At 39.0% G+C, this 23,978-nt stretch overlaps 1 protein-coding gene across 2 annotated transcripts; it reads right to left on the minus strand.

Annotated features, from left to right (window-relative positions):
• Window positions 1-540: 540 nt before the first annotated feature.
• COMMD6 (COMM domain containing 6) lies at window positions 541-18,493 on the minus strand. 2 transcript variants are annotated; one of them, XM_044249883.1, is made up of 4 exons: window positions 18,360-18,493; window positions 18,258-18,269; window positions 5,061-5,213; window positions 541-867 (listed from the first exon to the last, which is right to left on the minus strand). In XM_044249883.1, the coding sequence occupies exons 1-4, from the start codon at window positions 18,399-18,401 to the stop codon at window positions 817-819; spliced, it is 258 nt and encodes an 85-aa protein (XP_044105818.1). In that variant the 5' UTR covers window positions 18,402-18,493; the 3' UTR covers window positions 541-816. The 2 variants fall into 2 exon arrangements, with proteins under 2 accessions (XP_044105818.1, XP_044105819.1); XM_044249884.1 differs by lacking the exons at window positions 18,258-18,269; window positions 18,360-18,493 and adding an exon at window positions 5,629-6,330.
• Window positions 18,494-23,978: the final 5,485 nt, after the last annotated feature.

A 23,978-nucleotide genomic window follows, 5' to 3' on the forward strand; every position in this document is an offset into this window, starting at 1 on the left:
CAGCAATGGTCAGTCCTAACCTGATCCAAATGCATGAGAAGGAGCAGGCTCAGTCTTCTCACTGATTGCTGTTATCTTCAGTGAATATTAAAATATTAAAATTTGGGGCACCTGGGTGGCTCAGTGGGTTAAGCCGCTGCCTTCGGCTCAGGTCATGATCTCAGGGTCCTGGTATCGAGTCCCGCATTGGGCTCTCTGCTCAGCAGGGAGCCTGCTTCCTCCTCTCTCTCTCTGCCTGCCTCTCTGCCTACTTGTGATCTCTGTCAAATAAATAAATAAATAATCTTAAAAAAAAAAGTTTAAAATAGTAAAATTTGATTTTATTAAATATGTATTTTATTAAAAATAAAAAATTAAGAGTATTAAAAATTGATTTTGTAATGTTATTACAATCAAATGCTACTTTTAAAGTTTATATATAGTTTATATATAGGACTCCATAAGAGATTCTGTTTATAAAATGGGCACAATTATTGCTAAGTTTTAAAATTATTGGTCTAACACATAAACTTGTGTTGCCTCCAATATCAATCATTCAACTGTTTGTCTGATTTTTTTATTGAGATAAAATTTATATAACATAGAATCCACCCTTTAGAGCATTCAATTCATATTTTAGTATATTCAAAAAGTTTTGCATTGATCACCACTATCTAATTCCTGCTTGTCTCATTTTTTTATTATTAAAAAATGGAAAAACAAAAGTACAATTTTCATTCAATAAATACCATTTGACCCTTATACAGTTTTGTTACAGGAAGTGAAGTCCATGATTTTAGGATGATGGTAGTAATTTATCAGCCAAGTAATCAGTTTTCACACAGTTTCTATAACTGCAGCAATTTCCTTGAACTGTCTGTAGAAATTCTGGAGAGAAAAAGGAAAAATAATATTAACTTAGTTTTTAAAGGATATGTAAGTAATTCTTTAACTTACTACACCTGACCATTAAAGACCATATGACATATTAAATTTGTTATGTTAAGTTTATATCAGTATTATTATTGGAAAGCTATAAAAAAAAAAAAGGTACAATTTGGTACCACAAGCAAAAATACTATTATAGAGTTGGATTATTATCTCACAACTAAAATATTTAAAATGACACATAAAAAAGTTCTTTTGAGATCATACCAGAAAGAATTATTAAATACCCAACACTGTACTAGGCAATGAAGATAAAAACAAAAATGACAGTTTGGGGGGCACCTGGTTGGCTTAGTTGGTAGTGTGCAATTCTTTCTTTTTTTAAGATTTTATTTATATACTGATTTTAGAGAGGGAGAGCAGAAGGGAAGGCAGAGGGACAAGCAGACTCTGTACGGAGCATGGAGCTTGATATGGGGCTCAATCTCATGACCGTGAGATCATGACCTGAGCAGAAATCAAGAGTCAGATACTCAAGCATCTGAGCCACCCAGGCACACACAACGTGCAGCTCTTAAAAAAAAAAAAAAAAAAAAAATTCCGTTTCCAGGCTATAAACCACTTTAAATCTAGTGAAAGACTTTTTCAGGATGATAGGAGCTGTCTTCTTTAAGATATGGGTTTATTAGTTATAGTAAGAAAGACCCAATACTAGGGTACCTGGGTGGCTCAACAGGTTAGCATCTGCCTTTGGCTCTGGTCATGGTCCTGAGTCCTAGGACAGCACCTGAAGTTAAGCTCCCTGCTTGGCGAGGAGCCTCCTTCTCCCTCTTCTCTCCACTCATGCTCTCTGTCACTACTATTTCTGTCTCTCTTTCTCTCAAATAAATTTTTAAAAATCTTAAAAGAAAAAAAAAAAGACCCAATACTGACAATGACTTATATAGTAAAAGGATAGTTTCCTTTCATTTAAAAATTAGCTGGTATGTTTGTTCTCCTAAAAAATCATCTTTTTTCCCATCTCCCACATCTCCAAGAGAGGAAGTAAACAAATTCTGTTTTCCTTTCTTCTCTACCTGCTAGGAACTAGGAGGCAAATCTGAAACTTAACCTCAGCAATTAGGATATGCTCTAATGATTTACATATTTGCATTTCCTTCTTATTTGGTCTTAATTCTCTTTGCTACTTAAAAGTATATATATTTCATTTTAGTTTATATGTAATGAAGCCAGATGTAAAAACTATTTCTTTAAGACTATATACTGATGGTCAAAATCTCAGCTACAAGAAAGATACAAATTAAAAGCTCAAAAAAGTTCCTATTCTCTCAGTCCTGCTCTGTTTTTGGTTAAAAGTCATGTAAAAACAACCTTTAAAAAATGTGTCCCATTTGTGATTCTTTTCTATAGGAAAAAAAAATTCTTAGAGGTAGAATCAGAGAGCATGAATGCTATATAAAAAAATAAGAATTGGGCCAAGATTGTGAATTTTATGAAGGAATGAAAACTGTTGCTGGGTGTTTTTTTTTTTTTTAAGATTTATTTATTTCTTTATTTGACAGACAGAGATCACAAGTAGGCATAGAGGCAGGCAGAGAGAGAGGAAGAAAAGCAGGCTCCCTGCTGAGCAGAGAGCCCGACGCGGGGCACAATCTGAGGACCCTGGGATCATGACCTGAGCCGAAGGCAGAGGCTTTACCCCATTGAGCCACCCAGGTGCCCCATGAAACCTGTTTTTTTTTTTTTTAATTGATTTGGTCCTTATATTGAACTTAAGGCTACTCACATATCATAATATACTATATTTCCTTTTAGACAAGTTTAATTCTTTCCAGGATGCTACTTAGCATAATAATGTTGAATCTGTGACCATAGGTTTTTGTTTGAAAGCAGCAGTATCTATTTTAAAAGAAAGAAATCAAAGGGAACAAAAACCCTTCAAATGTAATTTGTAAAACAGAACTACCATATGATCCAGCAATCCTACTTCTGGGTATATACTCAAAGAAAATAAAATCACTATCTCAAAAAGGTATCTGCACTCCCATGTTCTTTGCAGCATTACTCACAGTAGCTAAGGTATGGAAACAACCTAACTGTATGTTGACAGATGAATGCATTTAAAAATGTGGTGTGTGTCTCTCTCTATATATACACACAACAGAATACCATTCATCCTTAAAAAGAAAGAAATCCTGCTATTTTTGACAACATGAATGAATTAGGAGGACATTATGGTAAATGAAGTAAGCCAAATACAGACAGATAAATATTGCATGATCTCACTTCTCTGTGGGATCTAAAAAGTAGAACTCTTGGTAACAAGAGAGTAGACAGTGGTTACCAGGGTTGGGGAGTAAGAGAAATGAGGAAATTTTGGTTCAGAAGAACAAACTTTCAGTTATAAGATGTATAGGTTCTGGAGACCTAATGTATAGATAGTATGGTGACTATAGTTAATAATAATGTATTGTGGAGTGGCTGCAGCCACTCTGGAAAACAGCATGAAGGTTCCTCGAAAAGTTGAAAATAGAGCTACCCTATGACCCAGCAATCACACTACTGGGTATTTACCCCAAAGATACAAATGCAGTGATCTGAAGGGACACCTGCACATCAATGTTTATAGAGCAATGTCCACAACAGCCAAACTATGGAAGGAGCCCATATGTCCATTAACAGATGAATGGATAAAGACAATGTGGTTCATATATATAGATCAAAAAATGAAATCTTGCCATTTGCAACAACATGGATGGAACTCTAGAGGGTATTATGCTAAATTAAATAAATCAACCAGAGAAAGATAATTATCCTATGATCTCACTGATATGCGGAATTTGAGAAAAGAGGCAAAGGATCAAAAGGGAAGAGAGGAAAAAATCAAACAAGATGAAACCAGAGAGGGAGACAAACCATTAAGGGACTCAATCTCGGGAAACAACGTGAGGGTTGCTGGAACAGAGGGGGATGGGAGGGATGGGATGTCTGGGTGACAGACATTGGGGAGGTATGTGTTTTGGTGAGCGCTCTATATTGTGTAAGACTGATGAATCACAGACCTTACCCTGAAACAAATAATACATTATATGTTAATAATAAAAACAATAATGTATTGTGTACTTGAAATTTGCTAAGAGAGTAGACACCACACAGACAACTATAAAAAGGTAGCCATACAAGGTGGTGGATTATGTTAATTAACTTGATTGTGGTAATCATTTCACAATGTACACATAATACCAAAACATCACATCATATACCTTAAATATATACAATTTTTATTTGTCGGCTATACCTCAATAAAGCTAAGGAAACGGTATAGTTTGTAAAAGAAGAAATCAAAAGCATCATTTGGCCCATGAGAAGCTTTTCTTATATATTTTATTTTTACTTTTTATTTTCTTATTTTTTAATATTTTATATATTTTTAGTTTTACAAAGAATTCTCATTATATTTCCACTGCATTCACTTGGTGGTTGTTTTTTTAGAGTACTTTTTCTTAGAGTACCAACTACTGTGGGGAGTCTTAAGTATCCAAGCAATCAAAACAAACAAAAACAAAACTCTAAGGCCAATTAAAGTAGTCAATGATAAAACATTTCCTTGAATATATCTTGAAGAATATCTAATTTTTCACTCATCCCCTTTTCTTCTTCCTTGCTTACAGAAAAGCGGTAGAAATGATCATATGAATAAGATGACTCTACATATAAACTACTGAGTTACTCAAATCTCTAGCTGATAAAACTATCATCAAGTACTGGTACGCTGATCAGAATTTTATAAACATTTTTAGTCAGAAAATTCAGGGTCAACTCTGTTCAAAGATAAGATTCATTTAGCTATCATTCTCAAATATTAAGCCTAAAAAGAGTAAGAGTAGAACAGTTAAATGCAAAGTTCATCTTCCTGCCAAAGAAGATGAAAATTCCCTAAATATATTCACAGAGGAGTACTGTGAAAGTGATCAAATATGACAGTACACCAGTTCAGCATTATATTGAAAATAGTGAAATTTATCAAATTCCCAAAGAAAACAAGTTCAGATCTTTTTTGTGTACTAATAAATATAAAGCACATCAAAACTGAAAGTAAAAACAATTACAATTTTCCTTAAGAAAGATTTTAGACATTCTTAACTCGCAATTACAGAACAATGAACTACAATTGAATGAGTAAAATCACAAACCTGAAATTGTGGAATTGTCATTTCAAAGGACTTGTTCTTTACTTGGCCTGAATGATCTGCCACTTTCAGCAACACTGCAACGTAAGGATACTTAAGAGATCTGCAACTGTCCGAGCTCACAGCCATACCCAGCTTCCACTGAAAATCTACAAGCTGTAATGAAACATTATAGAACGATACATGGGTAATAACACTGCCATGAACACAGATATTTATTCAATTTTACTGCTCTCACACTGAACTTTTAGTTTCAGTGCCAGTCACATTTTAATATTGCTAGGGGAACAATAATCAAATGAAAATGGAGAGAGGCAATATGGGATAGAAACAGAGTTGGAAAACAACACCATCATCATTACAATAAAGCACACACACATCCATCTTTACCAGATGTACCATGGAAGTAGAAGGAAGATGTGGTACGACTTCTGGTTTTCCCTTCATTTTGCTCCTGCATTTAACGGGACCACAAATGCTTTGTAGCCTCTCTCACCTCACTCTCCTGTTCCATATATGCTTTCTCCCATTCCACGACCCAAAATCCTAAAATGGAAGATGAGCTACATACCATCTTCATATGTGACTGCGACCCACATGGGAACCATTCCAGTTTCCTCGCTCACCATGGTCCTTGACCTGAAGCCATATGCGAGCATAAGCACTTGGTGACAAGGTGGTTTTAGATTTCATCACTGTTAATGATGAACACCTGTCAGGTGATGTGCTATGTAGTTCATATGTATTAAATGCCTCATTGAATCATCATAAAATTATAGGCTATTATTTCCATTTTGCAGATGACAAAACTGAATTTCAGAGAGCTTAGATAATGTGTGCAAGGTCACACATTTCTGTGATCAGAACTGAAACCAAAGTCTGCTTGATTCCAAAGATTACATGCTTATTGACTACTGGCTGCCTTAATACTTTTAATCTAATTTCTGTTGATGATCGCTCAGTGTTCTGGGCATAAAACAGGATTGGATAAATTCAGCTCTTAATACTGACTAAATCCTAGATGGTGAGTAGAAGGATTTTGTTTCTTGTTTTCAAAGCTTTAACAAGTAAATGGTACACAGCAGGCACAAAAAATACTTGTTGATAGACTGATACTTTTTGCTATCAAATGAGTGCTGATAGGGCAAAAAGCTTTGCCTATAAATAAACCTCTTTTTATAAAACTTAGGATGTTTTATAAACAAGACTCATCTATATACTGCCTATAAGAGACATGCTAATATACTACAAATGAAGGGATGGAAAAGGTATTCCATGCAAATGGAAACCAAAGAAAGCTGGGGTAGCTATACTTAATCAGACAAAACAGACTTTAAAATGTCTGTGATGGGCGCCTGGATGGCTCAGTGGGTTAAGCTGCTGCCTTCGGCTCAGGTCATGATCTCAGGGTCCTGAGATGGAGTCCCACATCAGGCTCTCTGCTCAGCAGGGAGCCTGCTTCCTCCTCTCTCTCTCTGCCTGCCTCTCTGCCTACTTGTGATCTCTCTCTATCAAATAAATAAATAAAATCTTTAAAAAAAATAAAATAAAATGACTGTGATAAGAAACATAAAAGCAAGTTACATAATGAAAAAGGGTTCAATCCAATAAGAAGATATAACGTGTAAATATTCATGCACCCAAAACAGGAGCACCTAAATAGACAAAGCAAATATTAACAGACCTAGAGGAAGAAACAGACAGCAGTACAATAATAGCAGAAGACTTTAATACCACTCTTACATCAATGGATAGAACATCCAGAGAGAAAATCAATAAGGAAACATCAGTCTTTAACAATATGTTAGAACAGATGGACTTACCAGACATTTACAGAACATTCCATCCAATAGTGAGAAAATACACATCTTCCCAAGTGCACATGGAACATTTGCCAAGACATATCATTTGTTAGGACAAAGAAAGTCTTTTTTTTTTTTTTTAAAGATTTTATTTATTTATTTGACAGACAGAGATTACAAGTAGGCAAAGAAGTAGGCAGAGAGAGAGGAAGGGAAGCAGGCCCCCTGCTGAGCAGAGAGCCCGATGTGGGACTCGATCTCAGGACCCTGAGATCATGACCTGAGCCGAAGGCAGCGGCTTAACCCACTGAGCCACCCAGGCACCCAGGACAAAGAAAGTCTTAATGTAAGAATACTGAAATCCTATCAAGCATCTTTTCTGACCACAATGGTATGAAACTAGGCATTAATTACAAGGAGAAAAACGAGAAAATTCACAAATATATGGAGACCTAACAACGTGTTACTGAATAATCAATGGGTCAAAGAAGAACTCAAAAGAGAAATTTAAAAAATACCTTGAGACAAAGGAAAATGAACATGTAATATAACAAAAGTTATGGGATACAGCAAAAGTTGTTCTCAGATGAAGTTCACAGCAATAAACGCCCACCTACCTCAAGAAACAAGAAAAGTCTTAACTGAACAAGCTAACTTTACACCTCAAGAAAATAGAGGGGAACCTGGGTGGCTCAGTCAGTCAAGCATCTGACTCAATTTCAGCTCAGGTCACGATCCCAGAACCCTAGGATCCAGACCTCCCTCAGCCAACCTGCATGGCTGGGAGTCTGCTTCTCCCCCTTCCTCTTCTCTCCAAACTCCCTTTCCCTCCCCACCCCCAGCTTGTGCTCTCTCTCTCTCTCTCTCTCTCAAATAAATAAATAAGATCTTAAAAAAAAATTAGAGACACAAATAAATGAAAAGATATCCTGTGTTCATGGATTGGAAGAATTAATGTTGTTAAAATATTGTCCATACTACTCAAAGCAGTCTACACATTCAAACCAACCCCTATCAAAAGTCCAAAGATATGCTCTACAGAAATAGAAAAAATCCAAATAGCCAAAGCAAATTCTGAGAAAGAACAAAGCTGGAGATGTTATGCTCTCTGGTTTCAAACTATGTTACAAAGTTATAATTTTTAAAGGACAGCACTAGCATGAAAAGAGACAGATTAATGGAACACAATAGAGAGCCCCAAAATAAACCCATGCATATATGGTCAATTAACTTATGACAAGGGAGGCAAGATATACAGTGGTGAAAGGACAGTATCTTCAATAAATACTGGCAGACTGAAGAGCCACATGCAAAAGAAGGAAACTTGACTATCTTATACCATACACAAAAATTTACTCAAAATGGATTAACAACTTGGAAGTAAGATTTGAAACCATAAAACTCCTAGAAGAAAATGTAGGCGTAAGCTCCTTGGTGATGATTTTTCCAGAAATCTTGGTGATGATTTTTTGAATATCACACCAAAAGCAAAAAAAGTAAAAGTAAGCAAGTGGGACTATATTAAACTCAAAGCTTCTGCACAGCAATATTCATAATAGTCCTAAATTGAAACCACCCAAATGTTCAGTAGTTGTAAGAAAGATAAATATGTACAGCAATGAGCTTCAGCTACACTAACACCAAAATGTTGAAAGAAACACGTCAAAAGATACATGATTCCATTCACTTAAACTTGAGAAACAGGAAATACAATGTTGTTTAAGGCTGCATACACAGGTGGGAAAACTGTATATAGAGGTAAGAATGTGATTATCACCAAAGGATCATCATTACCTCCAGGGAGAAGAGAAGGGAGAGGTGCGTTTGGGGAAGGGTATGTGGTGGGCTTTTGGGGTACCAGTAATACTCTAGCTCTTGAATTTGATTATGGTTACAAAGGTGTTCACTTTAAAATTATTCATTAAGTTGGCCATGGTAATGCACTCTTTTTGCATATGTTATCTTGTAGATATCAGGTGTGGGGAGTGAATGTAAGTCACTGAATATAAGTCATAAGGAAAAACTTATTGTAGGCTACAGTGATCAGTGGAATGCTTTACAGAGAACATAAGCTTTCAGCTTAGTTTTGAAGATTAAACAGAACTGAAATTGAAATGAGAATGTGTCTTTTTTTTTTTTAAAGATTTTATTTATTTATTTGACAGAGAGAAATCACAAGTAGACGGAGAGGCAGGCAGAGAGAGAGAGAGGGAAGCAGGCTCCCCGCTGAGCAGAGAGCCCGATGCGGGACTCGATCCCAGGACCCTGAGATCATGCCCTGAGCCGAAGGCAGCGGCTTAACCCACTGAGCCACCCAGGCGCCCGAGAATGTGTCTTCTTTATATATTCCAAAAATATACACCTAACAGAGAATAAATGGTTACTAAATATTAAGCTGAACCAACCAGAGATGGAGAGAGTCAATATCTGGTACAAGAGAGCATTTAAGGGCGCCTGGGTGGCTCAGTGGGTTAAGCCGCTGCCTTCGGCTCAGGTCATGATCTCAGGGTCCTGGGATCGAGGCCCACATCGGGCTCTCTGCTCAGCAGGGAGCCTGCTTCCTCCTCTCTCTCTGCCTGCCTCTCTGCCTGCTTGTGATCTCGCTCTGTCAAATAAATAAATAAAAAATCTTTAAAAAAAAAAAAAAGAGAGCATTTAACTGCCTTAAAGTGGACAGCTCCTCTAAGGAAGTATGGAAGATAAAGCTGAAAAAAAGAGACGAAGAAGCCAATAATTGTTTTCAAATTGTGGGTTTTCAGAGGTTTTTAAAGTATTCTCATATACTTTATCTTATGGAAAATATGTTAAATCATTTAAACTTTTTTGGTATGCAATGGAGACTCACTGAATTTTTTTCAGTAAAGACAAGGATGTAAAAGTATTGATTAAAAAATATTCATCTGGTGGTGGCAGAATACAATAATCCAGGAATGAGGTTTTAAGTGCTGGAACTAAGGTGGTAACTAGCAGGATTAAACTGATCCTTAAAGAATGAATCAGTAGGTCCTGACATTTTTCTTCACAATTATGGGAGATCAAAGACAACTATGCAAATGTGAGTATAGATAATAGGGAGAATGTTGATATCATGTTACCAATCAGGCTTGGTATATTTAAAGATTAGCAAGTGGGGATACAGGATATTTAAATAGGAATGTTCAATAAGTGGCTAAAAATCCAAGAACAGAATCTAAGAGAGTTCATGATTAGAGATACAGTTTTTGTATTAGATTAACGGGGATATCCAAAAATTTAATTCAGAGTACTTCTTAGACTTACTCAGCCTGTACAATTATTTTCTTCCTTTTTTTTTTTTAAGATTTATTTATCTGAGACAGAGATCACAAGTAGACAGAGAGGCAGGCAAAGAGAGAGGAGGAAGCAAGCTCCCTGCTGAGCAGAGAGCCCGATGTGGGGCTCGATCCCAAGACCCTAAGATCATGACCTGAGCCAAAGGCAGAGGCTTTAAACCCACTGAGCCTACACAATTTCTTTCTTTTTTTAAAATTTTTTTTAAGATTCTATTTATTCATTTATTTGAGAGAGAGAGAGAGCTCAAGCAAGCAGAGAGAGAGAGGAAGAAGCAGGCTCCCCGCCAAGCAGAGAGCCCGATGCCAGGCTCAATCCCAGGACCCTGAGATCATGACCTGAGTCGAAGGCAGAGGCTCTAACCCACTGAGCCACCCAGGCGCCCCAACACAATTTCTTGATGCTTTACTGTCTACAGGAAAATGGTAGAGAAAATCATTACTTATCTGAGCCTGAGTCCAAAATAAAACTCTGGATTATTTAGAACGTTTCAAACAGAAAATCAACAAAGGAACACAATGTTGAAATCTGCTGACAATGGTGAACTCTCAAGTGACAAAACAGGGAGAGCTACCACCCAGACACTCACTGTGCAAAATGAATACTCTTAAATAAAAGAAAGATGGAATTCAGTTTATGATTCTAAAACTGAACACACAAATGCTAATTAAAAACAAATTTTCTAATTAATGTGGTTTAGCCTTAACTAGGAATAATTGCACTGGAGATTTTAACAAGAAAAGAATAAAAGAAAAATCAGAACAGAGCACACATCATTATGGAGGATATTAAGAATGAAATAATACACTCTCTAAACTATTATAGAATTAAGAAAAGGAAAATGTACAAAGAAAAAAAGGAAAATGTAGAAAGAAAGAAAAAAAAAAACTAGTAGTGAAAAAACATAAAACCATCCCCAAGTAAAATGAATAGAAAGAGGGACACCTGGGTGGCTTGGTCAGTTAAGTGTCTGCTTTCGGCTCACGTCATAACTCCAGAGTCCTGGGATTGAGTCTCAAGTTGGTCTCCTTGCTCAGGGGGGAGGCTGTTTCTCCCTCTGCCTGCCCCCCTCCTCTAGCAAATAAATATATAAAATCTAAAAAAAAAAATACAAGAAAATTACAAAACAAATATAGATAAAAAGGAAAACAAAGAAATTAGCTATAGTCAGTCACGGTTTTAGTGTGACTAAAAATTTAATTGATCTAGGGGCTTCTGGGTGGCTCGGTTGAGTGCCTGACTTCAGCTCAGGTCATGATCTCAGGGTCCTGGGACAGAGCTCCATGTCCAGCCAGCTCCACACTCAGCAGGGAGTCTGTTTCTCCCTCATCCTGTGCCCTTCCCCCTACTTGTTTGCGAACGCATGCGTGCGCGCACACACACACACACTCTCTCTCTCTCAAATAAATAAAATCTTTAAAAAAATAATTGATAGGTAGCTGCAGTTATCAATGTAAAAACATCATATAAAAACTATAAAGAAAAATATTGGTAAACACCATTTCAGTTTAAATTTACATTTCAGTTTAAATTTAACTTTTATTTTTTCAAAATACAACATATAATATTAGAAAAGCAATCATGTACTACCCTATCTTAACTACTATTTTCTTATTTCTAGTCTTTGTATGTATTTTTTATAGCTGGAGTCATAAAATACATACTTTGGTGTTCTCTTCTTTTTAAAATGAAAGTCTGCCAATGGAAGGAATGTAAAGTATTCTCCACACATTAATCTCTCTCAAAAGTAACTATGAGGAAAATACAGACCAAATAACTTACCCAACGATACAAAACTTGTATAGTTGCTATTCTGACCCTAATCTGTCTGATCCCATATTCTATGCAATTTTCATTATACCCAGCTGCAACATTACTATTTGGAATTAAATTAAGTTCTAGTAGGTCAAAAAGTAAACAGGCCTAGGATGACATGAGAATATCATCTTCTACATGCTAGACTCGAGCTGTCCAATACAGCAGCCATTACCCAAATGTGACTATTTAAATTAATAAAAAATTTCACTTCCTCAGTTGCACTAGTCATATCTCAAGTGCTCCAGAGTACATCTGGCTAGTGCTACCATACTGGACAGTGCCAACAGAGAACATTTCCACCATCACAGAAAATTCTATTGGACAGCGTTATGCTACACTTAGTGTTTGTGTGTGAAAATTGATTAAGGCATGAGTTATTAGCAAATTTCTACTGGAGAAGTCATATTACTCTAATCCAAGTATACAACATTCGCTAAGTTATTAGGCTTCCTCACCTTGTTTATTGATACCTTTCTCCATTCTCTGCTTTTTAATTTTCTCAATAGCACTCATCATTATCTGAAATTATCATGTTTACTTATGCCTGTACCCCAAGGAAATTCAAACTTCCTAAGAGGAAGAGCATTATCCATCTAGTTCATTACTGAATCTACTACAACGATACTTGGTACAAAGTGAATGTTCAAATAAATATTTGTTGAACTAATGTTTGTAACTTCCGGAGCTTGTGGTAACTGGTCTCCAAAGATAGATTCCAATAGTGTCACTCTTGGAATACATGTCACGTCATACATGTCACTCTTCACATTAAATGGAGCTTATTTTCCCTCTGCACCAATATGAGCTGTCCCTGTCATTGCTCCGACCAGCAGAATATGGCAGAAGAGGCTTTCTGGAATCCTTGAGCCCAGGCCTTAGGAGAAATGGAAGTGTCCGCCTTTTTCTTTATGCAATGCTGGCTCTTGGGACTTTCCCTCTTGAAACCCAGCTCCCTTAAGGTGAACAGCCATGTAGGGAGAAGAAGCAAGCCACTCCAATGATCAGCTCTAGCTGAGCTCTTAGCCAATGTCATCACTAGCCATGTGGGTAAGCCCTCTGGGTTTCTGGCTCAATCAGGCTTCTAGATGACAAGGAGTAGAAGCTACCACCTAGCTAAGCCTGGATAACCCACGAGAGTCCTGAAAGATCACTCAACTGTTATTTCAAGTCACTAAGTTTTGCACAGTTTATTACACAGCCAATACATAACTAAAGCAGATAAACATAACTGGCTGAAAATAACTTTGTTAATAAATTTAACATATGACATCAAAAACGTATTCTCTTAACTGTTTAATCTGAAATATACCAATTCTAGAAATTTTAGCAAAAACAGCTAAAAGATATTTCAGATTTAGTTTGTTTAACCTGTTACCTCTGAGAGATGCTAATACTTCTAATAAAAGAAAAAATAAAGCCTTTCCCAATAAACACACTCACTACTAAAAAATTCATAGTACATATACCCTCTAACACCAGACATATATCACCTTCACTCAAAAATGTTTCTCATCCTCATTTCATTTCTACTGATGACCCCCATTCCCTCAGTGACACAGGTTTGAAAAGTTGGTCAATTTCGATTTTTCTCAAAATATGTAACAACTGATAGGCATTCAAGATTTTATTTTAGCCAATGCCAACGTTTATTCCCTTCTTCCCAATCTCATTGCCCCAGACCTACACAAATACCTTTTTTGTTTTTAAATCTTATCTTAAATTTTACTGCAGCCTCTTTTTTTTTTTTTTTAAAGATTTTATTTATTTATTTGACAGAGATCCCAGTAGGAGAGAGGAAGGGAAGAGATCACAGAGAGAGAGGAAGGGAAGCAGGCCCCCTGCTGATGCAGGACTTGATCCCAGAACCCTGAGATCATGACCTGAGCCGAAGGCAGTGGCTTAACCCACTGAGCCAACCAGGCGTCCCTTACTGCAGCCTCTTAATTAGTTTCTTGCCTAGGTCTTTGTTGGCTCTAATCCAGACTATGGTCTCTAAATACTGTTTATAGATTAACCAAATCTAATATCACAGGTTAAAACTTGTGACGTTTACTGGCTCATGAGGTAGATACCAAGTACCTGAGTTATCTTGCAGCACAGACCCCATTTTCCCACTCATCCTCAAACAGGGCTGCATCCCTTCTTTAAATCTGCTTTTAGCCTTTATACCTTTGCTCATACTGCTCATTCCCTTTGCAGTAGAATTCTCAAACATCTACTTAAAATTCCTCTCAAATTCTACTTGCTCTGTGAAGTCTTTCCTAGTTTATTCAAACTTACTATGAATATTCACATCATTTCTTACACCTTAGCACCTAGAACATTCTGTCTTGTATAGGTGGATCTGTCTCCCACCCCCACATCCACTGTATACTCCTTGAGGGCAGTTTATGCATCCAACACATGAACACAGAAAAACAAACATAAGCATTTACAAACCACTATATAAAACGTGCAAGTTAAAGTTACTATGTCTCGTATATGGGAAAAGAAAAAACAGCACAAGATATTGTCAATGGAACATCTTTTTTTTTTTTTTTTCCAATATATTTATTTGAGAGAGAGAGGATGAGAGAGAGAGAAAGAGAGCATGAGAGGGCTGAGGGTCAGAGGGAGAAGCAGACTCCCCACTGAGCAGCGAGCCCGATGTGGGACTTGATCAAGAGACTCCAGGATCATGACCTGAGCCAAAGGCAGTCACTTAACCAACTGAGCCAGCAAGGCACCCTGGAACATCTCACTTCTTACTTCTACCATAAAACTGTCAAGGAGGGGCGCCTGGGTGGCTCAGTGGGTTAAGCCGCTGCCTTCAGCTCAGGTCATGATCTCAGGGTCCTGGGATCGGGTCCCGCATCGGGCTCTCTGCTCTGCAGGGAGCCTGCTTCCTCCTCTCTCTCTCTCTGCCTGCCTCTCTGCCTACTTGTAATCTCTCTCTGTCAAATAAATAAATAAAATCTTAAAAAAAAAAAAAAAACTGTCAAGGAAAGCAGTAACAGTGGTAGCGGTAGGAATAATCATTCATCTCTGATGATGCGTTCTAGTTGGATATCTTTAAGAAATCACAAGCTACTTCGAAACAATGATTCTAAGTATCAGAACCGTGTAGTAATGAGTAACCTGAGACCTCTGGTGCTGGGTAAGAGAGCACTATGATTTGTTCAATGTAACAAGCTCAAATTCTGAAGTCAGACCACCTGATTGGAATCTCAGCTCCCCTACCTTTTAACAATGTGGCCATGGACAAGTCACAATATGCTCCAATATTCAATAAAAATTTACTAAAGAATACTGTGGTCTAGGCATTGGGGATATAAAAAAAGAATTAAAAAAAGTTCCCGACCTCAGGCCTCAGGACCTTACCTTCTAGTTGGGGAAGACAAACCATAAACAAATATAAAAAGTGTAAAAGAAAAAAAAAAATGCAGGCTAAGGGATAGGAAGCTATTTAGGTAGAATCTGGGAGAGACTCCTTTGAGGAGTGTCTTCTGAGTGGAAAGGGAACAGAATAAAGGAAAGGGAAAAAGCCACATAGACTTCTGGAAAAAAGAACAGTCTAGACAAAGGGAGAAGCATGCCTGACATGAACAGGGAACAACAATGAGGCCCATGTAATTGAACTGGCATGAACCAGAAGAGGAGTCAGGGATGAGGAATCAGTTTTTGAAGGGCCTTGAAGGCCATGTATATGGCTTTCTTCTAGTGTGACAGGAATCACTTCGAAAAGACTCTGAGCAGAAGAAAGACATGGTCTACCTTCGACTTGCAAATGGCTCATCCAAATTGCTGGATAGAGCATTAAGTTTAAGAAGAAAAGCAAGGAGACCCAATTGAGAGCCCACTGCAAAGCAGTGTAGACAAGAGGATGGAGGTTTGCACTTAGGAGGTAGCAAGGCAAGATGAATTTAGAGTATAGTTTAAAGGTGGAGAACAGTTGGTATGCTGATGGGTAATATGGGGGGTTGTGAACTCTCACTGGAGCTATTGTCTCAATTAACCTGGCTATTTCATACACTCATGAGAAATATTTAAAGACAGAATGTGTTACAGGTCAAGCCTAAACACTAGGTTTATCTAAAGCATTTTAAAGAGCATATACTGCAAACATAAATGACTTAAAGCTGGGTAATGGTTTTCCCCTTAACAATATTCTTGAATAATCATTTTTTTTTCCAGCAGCACATTTAAAACTGCATCGTGAACTATGAATAAAACTATGAATAAAAATGTTCTACTTAGGAGTTCCTGGTGGTAAAACTCATGGAAGCGTACAGGTGCTTCCCACCCTTTCTCCCCCAGTGACTAGGTCCTTGAGGTTTTCACTCTCAGACTTATCCACAGTTCCTCTAAGCACTTTATCAATTATAGTTTAGGTTTTCCTACCCTGGCACTGGTTTCTACAGATTTCTATTCTGGTGACTTGTAATTCTCTGTATTCACCTGTCTCTCCAATTTGAAGGCAAGAGTTTCCCTTGGGACCTCACTTCTCTGATGGATCCAAGAGTTGTTAACTCTTCAATTTGTTCAGCTTTTTACTTGTTTTTATGATGAAGTGATGTCTTCCACATTCCAAGCTCCTTATATGCCAGACTGGAAACCGGACGTCTAGCACTCACTGCCATCTTCCTCATAAAGGCTTTGAACAATCTTTTGTTAAATGACTGCAAGGTTTATAATTTATGTTATAAATGATATCTTTTACAAAAATATTTTTCAGCCTCTGTGTCTGACTTAGATAAACAACTGAATCAATCACCTTGCTAAAGTCTCATACATTCTAATGTTTCTAAATTATTTTGGGCTCCTTTTTTTTTTGTCTTGGCTTCTTCCATGTAAATAATCCTATAACCTGTGAATGATTCCATGGAAGGAATAGGTAGTTGGCACAAAACAGCTCCCCTTTCACCCAACCAAATGTCCACATTACAACCCTTGAAATCTGTGAATATGTTACCTTCTATGACAAAAGAGACTTTGTAGATTCAACTAAATTAAGGATCTTAAGGTTGGAAGATTTTTCCTGATTTACCCAGGTAGGTCCAACATAATGAGGATCCTTATCAGGAGGCAAAAGGTTCAGAGTCACAGAAAAAGTTGTGATCTTAACAGAACAAGAAGTGATGATGTGATTATGGAAGCTAAGGTTGGAATGCTGTGTTTCGAAGAAGGAAGTAGAAGCCACAAGCCAAGGAATGCAGACAGCCTCTACAAGCTGGAAAGAACAGGAAATAAAATCTTCCCTAGAGCTTCCAGAAGGAACACAGCCTGGGCAACACTTTGAGTCCACAAAACTGATTTTGGACTTCCAACCTTCAGAACAGAGAAAATAAATCTGTGCTGTTTTAAACAGTGCCCCTCCCAAAACAGGCTCAATTTTTAAAAGCCTATAATCAACATAATTCAGTTTCAGGATGTCTTGTTGAAATAAACATATTACTTAGTGTAAGTGAATAGATAAAAATGATTTGAGAGATTGAATCAAAGTGTACTAACTCAGTAACTCTGAGCAAAGCCAGAGTTGGGGGTTGTTAATCTATTTTAGTTCCCCCTACTTCCCAGGAATCATCAAAAGCAACAGCAGCTGGAGACAGTTGACAGGCAGCAGCCAATGGGCTCTCCATTGTACTCCTGTTTGTTTATCTCAGCCCTTTTTTATGTTTTGTTTGGACTTGGGAAACCCCTGACCTAAAATGCTCTAGTTTTTGTACTCTAATTCTGGGAAATGTGTTATTAAGTTGTTCGTCTGAAAATAAGTTATTACCTGAAACAGGACAGGAACGCTTAGCACAAAGAGGCATAAAATATACTTAAAAATTCAAACTCTTTTTTTCTCGTATAAAATACGTAGCCATTGAAAGATTCAAGAGGTATATGTTCCTTCTTCAAAATAACTTTTTTAAAGGCTAAGGAAATGTTTGCAGTGCTACCTTTGTAGATTTTTAAAAATTTCTTCTATTTATCGCATTTTAAAATACCGTATACCTAGTTTTGAATAAACGGTCACCAAGAATAAGAATTGCTCGGTACTCTTTGTGCTGGAGTGGTGGAAGAGGTCCCACTACCACGGCAGCGGCTACTGTAGCAGGTGCAAAGTGGAAGGAGCAATGCAGGCTGGCGGGATGAAAGAGACTCGGAGACACAGGCGTTGGATTGGGGGACTGCTGGGGAAGGCTCCCGGCGGCATCGTCCCCCCGCGGCAGGGTGCGGGCCAGGTGCTACCGCCCGCCCCTTGCCCAGCTGACGCTCGCTGAGGGCGGGGCGGCCCTTCACTCACCTGGTTGGTGACCTGAAATGAAGGCAGAAAACACAATTTAGGGAAACATCCCTTCCAGCTCCAGAGCCCCGCTGCCCCGGATCTTCTCAGGCCAGGACTTACCTCGGACTTCGCATCCAGTCGCGGCTCGCTGCAGCCCTCCATGGCACGGGACGAGGGCCGGGACCACCGATTGACCAGGTGGCCTGCACCCCCGGCCGCCAACACTTCCTCTTCCTTCTCCCGCCCCTCGCGGCCTGGCGCACGCAGCGGAAGTGGGGGGAGCGGAAACAAACATATTTGTGTAACTCACCCTTACTGTCAATTAAACATCAGTTTCAAGGAGATATTCATCAGTAAGGACATTTTTGTGGGGAAAGGTCCGAAGGCTGTGGAGATACCTTGTGAGGGGAAGGACCTATTAGCTTCAGGATGCCATCTTCCCCTTCTAACCTGTAGACGTGGACTCTTCCAGTCTGCGCACACCCGCTCACCCCCAGCGCTTTCTGCGCTCGCGCGCAGACTGGCGGCTGCCCGAGGAATTGATCCCCACCAAGTTTAAAAACTGCTGGAGCACTGGGTCTGGTGAAAAAATAACGAATACTGTTTTTCTGAAAATAAATAAATTGAAAAACAAAAACAAAAAAAAACCCAAAACCAAAAAACAACAACAACAACAAAAACTGCTGGAGACCACACCTCTTTCGCCGTAGAAGTCGCTGGGCTGGAAGATGCCATTGGAAACGCTAGTTGCGTGATTGGCTTTTGTCCCTCGGATTACTTCGCTGGCCTAGCTGCGGGTGGGGTGGGGATGCTTTCCTTGATCACGCTGCCACCGACCAACTCCGGCTCTCAGCTGACTACGGGGTACCTTCTCATCGGGTCTTCCTTCTTTCCCCCTCCGCATCTCACGTGCCTTCTCCGCAGTATCTAAGGCGATTTTTTTTTTTCCTCGCCAACTTTTTATTTTGAAAAACTTGAAATTTTTTGGAGAAAAGTTGCAGAAGTAGTTCAATCAACATCCGTGTACCCTTCATCTAGATGCATCAACTTAACATTTTATCCATTTGCTTTACCTCTAGCTACATATACGGTCATGACGGCGCTTCATCTCTAAATACTTGAGCATATAGCGCCTTAAAACAAAGACATTTCCTAAATCATCACAATACTACGACACTCAGGAGATTTAATATTGACAAAATACTATGATCTAACACGTGGGCCAAATTCAAATATCAGTGGTCTCAATATTCTTTAGAACTGTTCCCCACGTTAACCCACCGCCAGAATCTAATCAAGAATTACCGTTGAATTTGGTTATCATTTCTGCTCCATCTCTTCCAATCTAGAACTGCACCGGCGAAATGTCCTTGGGACTGCATTGGTTCTTTGTTGGAGGCTCTCCGGGAGGATCCATTTTCCACTTGTTGCCAGAACTCGGTTCTATACAGATCCCACTTCCTTGCTGGTTTTTGGATGCGGGGTTCTTTGTGTCAGAGACATCAGCATTCCTTGTGGTCCTCTTCATCTTCAAAACCATTAATAGCAGGTTAAGTCCTCCTCAAACCTTGAATCTCTGATCTCCCCTTCTGCATTATCTCTCCTCTGCTGTCTTCTCACCAGTCTCTGAGTCCAGCTTGAGAATGTTCTATTCTTAAGGTCTTAAATCATTATATCGAGCATTCTCAGATAATCCAGGATAATCTCTACCTCTTAAGGTCCATAATCATAATTATATCTGCAAAAATCAGTGCAGAGAAGTACCCAGATTAGTACTTGATTAAATAATCAGTGGATGAGACTCTTGGGGGGAGGAGCATCTTTAAAATTCTGCCACTGAAAACAACCCTCACAGGATTGCTGGAGAACTACATTGTTTTAATGCATGTAAAACTTCTAGAATCATGCTTGGCATGTAACACTGAGAATCTGTGCCAAAAAGCCACTGACTCGAGGTTATTGGACATAATTAAAAGTACTAACTGGCTTGGGAACATAGTCCCTGAATTAATCCAGTGATTTCTTTCTTATGAAAGAAAGTCCAGAAAGATAGAACACTGTGATGCATCCCACTGGTATGTCAATTCCATTTGTCAGGGATTATTTCTCTGAAGCTCTTGGTTGCCATCAGATGATGCTCCCTGGCGGCATTGTGCTCCATACCGGGCTGCACGTGCGTGTGTGCACACGCACACCCCCACCCTCCACCCCCCCTTAATTACATAAAAATATTTCTGAAAGGTGAAAAGATAACATATATTAAAAAGTTAATTTTGTTTTTCTGTATCTTTCCTGCATTCCTTTTATTTTTTTAAAGGTTTTTAAAATTTATTAATTTGACAGAGAGAGAGCATGCACAAGCAGGGGGGAGTGGGAGAGTAAGAGGCAAGCTCCCCACTGAGCAGGGAGCCCAATGTGCAGCTTGATCCCAGGACCCTGGGATCATGACCTGAGCTGAAGGCCCCTGCTTAATGGAGTGAGCCACCCAGGCTCCCCTTTCATGAATTTCTTTTAGAACTGTTTTTGTTTTTTTTTTCTTTAGACATTAGTGCCCCTTTTCAAAAATTGAAAAATTTGGGGAGAGTAAAATGTCTATCTTGTTTAGGCCAATGTCTGCCAGTTGTTAATCTTGTTTTGTGCTCCTGACACTTCAGCACGTATGACCAACTGTTTACTTTTTTTTTTCAAGATTTTATTTATGTATTTGACAGACAGAGATCACAAGTAGGCAGAGAGGCAGACAGAGAGTCGAGGAAGCAGGCTCCCCGCTGAGCAGAGAACCCGATGTGGGGCTCTATCCCTGGACCCCGGGATCATGGCCTGAGCCAAAGGCAGAGGCTTTAACCCACTGAGCCACCCAGGGGCCCCTCAACTGTTTACTTTTAAGACTTCCATCTTATTCAAGATCAGAACTTACGCAAGTTTCAGACTTGGAAAACACAGATTTTATGAATAGAGTTAAAAATGCTAAAATTCAAGATGTACAGCCATAACTTTTGTTTTATTTATATATATTTTTTGTGATTACGTGTTAAGTAGGACCTATAAGTAAGAAAACATGTTTTGGAGCTCCTAGCCAAATAAACAAAACCAGCACTGACAGATGTGTGGGAGGATGTCCCCAGAACTATGACATGAACTCTGACCTCTGTAGGTGTAATGGAGAAAACAAAACTGTTACACATGAAGCAAGAAGTACTTCAATCGAAGCTTTTATTTTAGGGCTTTTCTGTGCCAAGCGACATTAACCCAGCTCAAACTAGCCTGAGCAAAATAGCAAAATCATCCTGTCACGGGGTGATCTCTGAAATGCAGGGGTGGAGCCAAGTGCAGGAATCTCACAGAAGTGTGAGATTTTAATAGCAAAAGGGCCCAATCTCTGTTTCTCAGCTGTGGTCTGACTCAGTTTGTCTGTCTGTTGGCTTATTCTCTTGGGTTTCTCCATATGTTGTAGAAGATAGTAACTGCCCATAGATGTTTGACTGCTAGCACCGCTGAGGTCATAGCCTGTGGCTCATGATCCAGAGGGAAAGAGGAAGCTGCTCTTCTGTCTCAATTTTTTTTTTAAGATTTTATTTTATTTTAGAGTGAGAGCACACATGCACACATGTGAAAGGGAGGGGGTGCAAGGCACACCGAGGAGGAGTAAAAAGCCGTGGGGGAGGAATCTCCAGCACACAGACCCCCACACTGGGCTCACTCTCACAGCCCTGGATCATGACCCGAGCCAAAACCAAGAGTCAGAAACTTAACTGACAGAACCACCTGGGCACCCCCTTTCATCTTAATTCTTTTTTTCTTTTCTTTTCTTTTTTTTCAATATAATGTATTATTTGCCCCAGGAGTACAGGTCTGTGACTCATCAGGCTTACACATTTCACAGCACTCACCATAGCACATGCCCTCCCCAATGTCCATAACCCAGCTACCCTAACCCTACCTCCCCACGCCCCAGCAACCCTCGGTTTGTTTCATGAGATTAAGAGTCTCTTACGGTTTGTCTCCTTCCCAATCCCATCTTGTTTCATTTTTTTCCCTCCCTAACCCCCATGACCTTCCACCCTGCTTCTCAAGTTCCTCATATCAGAGAGTCCATCTCAATTCTTAAAGGGAGACTTTGATTTGCCTATTTGGATCACATGCCCACCCCTTGGACCAATACTGTGTCTAGGGCGATGCATTACTATTTTTTCCCTCTGCCCCCTATTGTGGCCATGAGAGGTAGAATTGTGTAACTGGCAGTCAGTAGCAACAAAAGGGATAAGAACACATACCCTTCAGGAGACAGAGGTGAGAATGATGGAAGAAAACTTAGATGAAAAGGTACTGAAGGAACACAAACAATAAATGTCCACTAAATACATTTACTAATGCTATACTATACAATTGGTAGATATAATAGGCAAAAATAATGGCCTCCTAAAGATGTGTTAAAAGATAAACCAAGTAAGGCCCGTTAAAAATTTTCAGAGTTTATTTGAACAAAGAAATCGATTCCTATCAGGCAGTGCCAAGCCAGAAATGGTTAGGAAGGCTCCACTCACAGGAACCCAAGAAGAGATTTCATAGAGAAATGGAGGAAGCAAAGTTAGGAAGGTATTGATTGGCAATGGCTTAAAGCCTAGTTGGCTGTGCGAGATTTGATTGTCCTTAGCGTTTTCACCTTGTAAACTTGAGGCATTTAGAGGTGTGGATTTTGGTTTGCTTCACAGAGGCCACCACAACATTAGAGCCATCCCAGGCAAATGGGTTAATTTGTTTAATTAACAAATAGTCACTTTCCAAACCCCAGAATTTATGAATATAGTATGTCACATAGCAAGGAAGGATTAAATTTACAGTTGGGGGACGCCTGGGTGGCGCAGTTGGTTGGACGACTGCCTTCGGCTCAGGGCGTGATCCTGGAGTCCCAGGATCAAGTCCCACATCAGGCTCCCAGCTCCATGGGGAGTCTGCTTCACTCTCTGACCTTCTCCTCGCTCATGCTCTTTCTCACTGTCTCTCTCTCAAATAAATAAATAAAATCTTTAAAAAAAAAAATAAAAAATAAATTTACAGTTGGAATTAAGTTTGCTAATCCCTGAATCTTAAAATCAGAAGGTGTTCTTGGATTGCTGAGTTGGGCCCCATGTCATCACAAGGGTCCTACTATGTGGAAGATAGTGACAAAGGAGTTAGAGTCACAGAGAAAGTGTCAGTGGTGGAGGACAAGAGCTAAGGAAAGCAGGCAGCTTCTAGAACCTGGAAAAGGAACGGACATGGATTCTCTTACACAAGAGCACAGCCCCGCTGCCACCTTGATTTTAGCCCAGTACAACCCATTTCGGATTTCTGACCTTCAGACTGTAAGATAACAAGTTTACATTGTTTTAAGCCACAAAGTTTGTGGTGGTTTGTTCCAGCAGCAGTGGGAAACTAGGACAGCTTTAGAGTTACATAGGCCTGAATCTAAATCTGTCTTCCACCACTCAGCTGTGTGACTTCAGTAAAGGCAGCAGCCTTCCTGAACAACAGCTTTCCAATCCATAAAAATGAGGCTATTCATATTTGACTTAGACGGTTTTTACTAACTGTTAAATGAGATCACAACATAGTGAAGTCCCTGAAACATGGTTAAATACTTAATAAATACTGGTTCCTATTATAACCATTATGATATTCAATCCTCAAAAAAAGACTGTAAGTGATCTTTAGCATACATTGTTTCCATTTTAAAGATGAGAAAACTGAAGTTCACAG

This window comes from Neovison vison, chromosome 5, assembly GCF_020171115.1.
Source record: "Neovison vison isolate M4711 chromosome 5, ASM_NN_V1, whole genome shotgun sequence".
NCBI lineage: Eukaryota > Metazoa > Chordata > Mammalia > Carnivora > Mustelidae > Neogale > Neogale vison.